This window comes from Charadrius vociferus, unplaced genomic scaffold (assembly GCF_000708025.1).
Source record: "Charadrius vociferus isolate BGI_N301 unplaced genomic scaffold, ASM70802v2 scaffold38, whole genome shotgun sequence".
In the NCBI taxonomy this organism is placed as follows: Eukaryota; Metazoa; Chordata; class Aves; order Charadriiformes; family Charadriidae; genus Charadrius; species Charadrius vociferus.
In genome coordinates, this window is record NW_009650176.1 from 233,227 (window position 1) to 238,750 (window position 5,524).

General features: G+C 35.4%; 1 protein-coding gene across 1 annotated transcript in view; it reads right to left on the reverse strand.

The window, feature by feature from the left end:
* The window catches only part of INPP5A (inositol polyphosphate-5-phosphatase, 40kDa), a 184,681-nt gene continuing 179,157 nt past the window's right edge, over positions 1 to 5,524 (reverse strand). The window contains exons 15-17 of the mRNA XM_009892737.1: positions 3,018 to 3,086; positions 1,681 to 1,768; positions 1 to 1,587 (exon numbers count right to left, since the gene is read on the reverse strand). Coding sequence (XP_009891039.1) covers positions 1,688 to 1,768; positions 3,018 to 3,086 — 150 coding nt within the window. The 3' untranslated portion in view covers positions 1 to 1,587; positions 1,681 to 1,687. The remainder of the gene's footprint in view (positions 1,588 to 1,680; positions 1,769 to 3,017; positions 3,087 to 5,524) is intronic.

Below are 5,524 nucleotides of genomic sequence, written 5' to 3' on the forward strand. Positions count from 1 at the left end.
TTCACCATGATCAGTTTTATTGCTTGAGAACCAGAGTACTCATTTCTAAAGGCCTTCAAAGTTATCATGAGTTGAGTTTGCTTAAATAGAATTACTGTGTGGTTATAATGCAACATGGCACAATAACAATACAGAGCTGCAGACACCCTTTGGGCAACAGTACTTAATATAAACCCGGATTGTACTGTTGAGAAAACATTCTGCAAGCAGACATCAAATAATTTTCAATGGTAGTGATTTATACCAAAATCAAGCATCAATCTAATGCCATCACGCAGTCCATGAACTCTGTAGTGTTCTAAATTAAATCAATAAAACATACATTTGTGTTTCATCAACAGACTCCCTAATCACCTTTTAATGTGGTATTTAGTAGTGGGAGAAAAATGTTGGTAACAAGATTATATTGTAGGCTGCACTGAGCTACTAACCAGGAAAATTTACAGTCTTTTTTTTTTTCTTCAACACTGTACAAATACAGTCTGTGTCCAATACAGTTGCTACCTGAAGCAGACTATTATTTTCTTCTCCCGTGTTGTTATTGTTTCAATATAGAATACTTGGCACCATAAAACAGTAACAAAAGACAGACAAAAACAGTTTACAAAATTCTGGAAAGTTACACCCAAACCTAGCTAAGAACTTCACATTCAATCCTTAATATTACATAGAAAGAAGGGATTATAGGAGTAACAAAGTGAAACTGCTAATATATGTGCTATATAGTATGCTATATATCTGTATCCAGGATGGCACTGCTATATATTAGTTATTATATAAATGTTGGTTGTTGATGTACACTTAACTAAACCTGCTAAGACTCCAACACTAACTGCTGATATGGCACTCTCAAGCATTCATATTGGAAAGTATATTTAGCGTAAGTTTTGGTCAGGTTTATAAATTATTTATATATCTGTGTATATATACACATACATACATATATATACACACACATATATATGTATGTATAGAAAGCAGCTGCTGTGTGATTCAAAAACCATGTAACATGGCAGTATAGTAAATAACATGAGAAAAAAAATTATAAAAATGAAAAACAAAATACTAAAACTAAAACACAAACCATAAGCCTTGGTCAACAAAGAAAATACCATTTAAAACCATCAATATCTCTATCTATACAATCCAATGTACAAAACCCCAAAGTGGTAAAGATATATAATGTCAGGCATGATACCTTTAAAAGTTTATAATATGCTGAAATAGCTTTTCCACATCGACAAACACTTATTAAAAGTTGAAAGTTGTGAAATCTAAAATACATAACTCTGCTGTCTATTTAGAGTTTTGGCAACAGAATTGTGACATATATATAAAAAATAATTCCACATTTCTACTTGATGTCACATGAACATACAAGACAGTGAGGTATGTGAGGCTTTTCTCGAACAGAGTCCAGATGCTGAAGCATAGTGTACGATCAGCAGTCTACAATTGTGGCACTCGGGACTTTATTTATCAATGCAGTTGTTACGATTATGTATTTCAGTATACTGCGTGTTCCTTCCCCTCCTTGCTACAGTGTGGTTTCACGGAAAATCTTCTCACTTCGTAGGCATCTTTTTCCTGTTGCAGAATTGGCATTTTTTTAAAAAGAAAAATAAACACAGGGGAAATGATGTAGAAAATGTAAACGTAAAGGAAAAAAATGATATTTACCACCACATCACTGCACGACACAACACTTGTGCACATTTGCAATAGGTTTACCTGCCCCAGCAGCTATTCGAAAGGACAGGAACACAGGCTGCAGCAAGTCAGGGAAAAATAGAAGTTACACATTTGAAAGATAAACATTTATTTTTTCTTTACAGTCAGTAGTAAACACAACAAAAATTCCTCCATGACTGGAAACAAAATGATGCAATGATTTCTTGGACTGATCTAACTACAAAATGCACACGAGAACGACCTCAGCTCCTTACAGACCTCTGCTCTCACTGAAATCTATGGGAAAGCGTGCCACTGATTTCTGTGGGAAGAGGATCGGGTCCCAAACACAACTCCCTTTTATCACTGAATTAGCTCCACTGAAAGTGCCACGCTACAAAAATTCACAGTGACAAAGGAAATAAAAATTACTGTTTCTGAACTGGCTGTCCCTCAGCTGCCAACACAGCGAACTTTTCATTTCACCGGAGAAGTTAGTAAATTGCTCTATTTTAAAATCTGACTTGGATGATTCTGGACCAAATATGTTAAGTGCATTCTTCCTTAGAAAAGCAATACTCTGTCTCACAAGAACTCTGACCATGAAAGTAAATACAGGTATATATTTGTGAATTTGAATTTACGTGTATATATGCGTACACACGTAATTACCCATTATCCATCACTGAATTATCATTCAAGAGCCTCAGCACTGCCTCTAGGACTGACACATTACCACTGTCGTACAGTTGCCAAGTTTTTGCAAGTTTCTAGATGAGTTTTTATATAGGCTTTATGTAGTTTTTATACAGGCTTTCGGAGGTTACCTCCTACTCCTCGATCAGCTTTTTTTCAAAGAAAGCAAACACTCAGTTTTGCTGTATTTCTAACTTAAGCTTTCCATCTGGTATCTTCAGCAGAGAAGATTGTTTCTAAAATTCATGTCTTTTCCTTCACTTTAACAACTGGTATTTATGTAATTCTATATCCTTTTTTCTCACTTGTTGCTTAAATATGGAACTGCCATTATGCTATTTTACTAATACGCAGCTAGGCACCAAATTAATTGAAACTATGTTTTGGAAGCAATTTTGATAACCCAATGAAAATTACTTTTGTTTTACAAGAATAGTGTTCTTTACTGGATTTCATACGGGTATCTACTCTAATATACTGGCTGATTTCAGTTGAATTCAACTTTAAAACATTTCTGAGGATTTATATTAAAAATAGGACAGAGATATAGCTGACTTAAATATAAAATTAACAGAAACTAGTGCATACTTTCTCCTTCCTAATAAAAAAAGACTTAGAAGATACAATACTGAAATGTTTAATTTAATTACCTTGTGATCCCCCATGCAGACATTTGGCCCGATATGGTCATAAATTACTATCTTCTCATCATTTTCTGACTAGTTAAAAAAAACAAAACACAAGAAAACAACAGTCAGTTCCAGTATTCTCCAGGTTACAGAAACGGAAAGAAATATGGAAATAATTTATGCAAATGGTTCAAACCATTTTCTGAATGAAAGGATATTAGCACATCTTTGCTTGGCTCCTGCAGAGAAGGACCACGTAGAAGGAGTTTTTATGTCCAGTACTGCTGTCAGTAATTTGTGCGATTTGTCCCTGCAAAGTAACGCGGGGAGTCACTGCGCCTACTCCGTGCTTCTGGGACCTCGGGAAATTTTAGTGAGTAACACTTGGGAGAGAGGAAACGAATGACTCGGCTATGACTGCGTTCTAGCCTTTTGCCAGCGAAATGCAGCTAGCACCTTTGGCCAGTCCTGTTTTAAGAACAAACATTTTTTATTGAATTCGGTAGGATATATGTTGTTCAAATTAAATGCAATCCACGTTGCCTTATAAGAACATTTGATTTCATCATATAGGTGATTTTAAATGTTCAGAGAGAGATGAACAAACTATTTACAGTTTATGAGTATAATCTCTAACCATTTCTGACACATTTCTTCATCTGAAAAAAAGCAGTAAGTGATTTTAAGAAAATTAGCACTAAATGAAAGATGACATTCCTCCAGTCTCCATTATGAATTGCTTTCATTTTGTTCCATGTGGAACTTTATCCTTATACACCGACTTCTTTAGCATTTGTAGCTGAATGAATAATAAAATGTACTCAGTCTTTCTGCCATTTGCAATAAACGTGATTTTGAGCCTCAAAACAGATTCTCCAGCGCAGTACTTCAGGAATAAATATAAATACATTGCCATACAAGACAATTTCTTATTATGCTGAAAAATTCCTATAAGCTAATTAAATCTGCAATCTGCACACTCTCAAGTCTCTCAATACGATCACAGACGTGCTTTAAACTAGTTGGCAATACTAATTTATTTTGTACGAAACAGTCAAGACTTTCTCATCTGTAATCAGTCAAGTTTGACTGGGCAATAACTTTATATAAACAGTAGCATTTAGGACTATAAAGTTAAAACTGAATTATCTTTAATGCAGTAAGGAAGCTTAAGGTCAGATTTACTTTATAGCACGGTTGTCTGCCAAAAATATAAAAACATAACCTTCTGCATTGTATGCATGAGCACTTTCCAATATTTCAAGATCATAATGCCACTAGCATCGGAAGTGGGGATACATTCATCAAAAGCGACTTGATAATTTACAAAGGCAGCATAAAATTGTGGATTTTCAACTGCATAATCTTTAGACAGATAAACAAATTACAGCGGTGCACAAGCAGAAACAATATACACTTGGCTGAGCATTCATTACTTCATGCTATCAGGCATCAACGCAGCTCCCTAGCAGTGGGCAACCTTTGGTGTTTTAGGGCTCAGGAAGCATAAAATAACATGATGGTGAGGTAACCGACCATGGCATGATAGATGATGTTGCACGAAAGCTGTTTACAGCCCCATGTCTGTACAATCTGTAATGCCTACTGTGTAGCTGAACACACTCTACAGTCTGGTAATTTGTGCACACTGGCCTTTCTTTACATGGGGTTCAAATGCAGATTTACCGCGATTTTGGTTTGAAGTAAAATATAGAATTGCTAAGACAGAAAAATAAATTCTTTATTTGCCTATGAGAAAAGTTAACACAGCAAAACAATCACCTGCATATGAATTTGCGATTGCCAGTTGCAACCAAAAATTCTTTAAACATTCGTATACATTTATATTTTAAGAATTTGTTACAGTGTAATCAGTTAATTAACGTTTGCTTTTACTTTCCTCCCAGTTCCTTTCAAAGCTTCAAAGCATAAGTCTCTGCAACGGAATAAACTCTCAGTGGCAAGGCAAGCACTGCTTACTGTGGAGAACCACAAAAACTTGTAAGGTCATTTTGCCCTTTCCTCTATCAGTTCAGCGTTCTTTTCTGCTGAATATTTTAATGAAGTTTCATGGGCCAGAATTACTGTTTGGTTTTGAGCTGGATAAGCTAACTCCTTTATTGGTAGAGACTCACCGAGTTAAACAACCATGCCAGTTTGGCCTCGTCTACAGCTGTAATTTTGCATATGCGTTTCTGGAGATACCCCAAACTGCATGCTCATAATTTGCAAATGCAAAGCTGCAGAGACAAAATTATATGCATTTTTTAAATATAAGCTTTGAATGATCCAACTGACTGGGCTTCTGTTCCATGGAGACTAAGAATTGGGCTAAGTGACCTCACAGTTACAAATTTCTTTAATGCTCTAACTTTGTTTTCCTTTGTTTAATTTTCTCCCATTATATCCAAGTTATACCCCCCTAGATAATCTGAAAGAATTCCTTTCCCTCTGTACTGTTTACACTCTTCAAGCCTTTGTGTACACTTCTATCTCCTTATTCATAGCTTAAAAAAAAATCTTCCCCT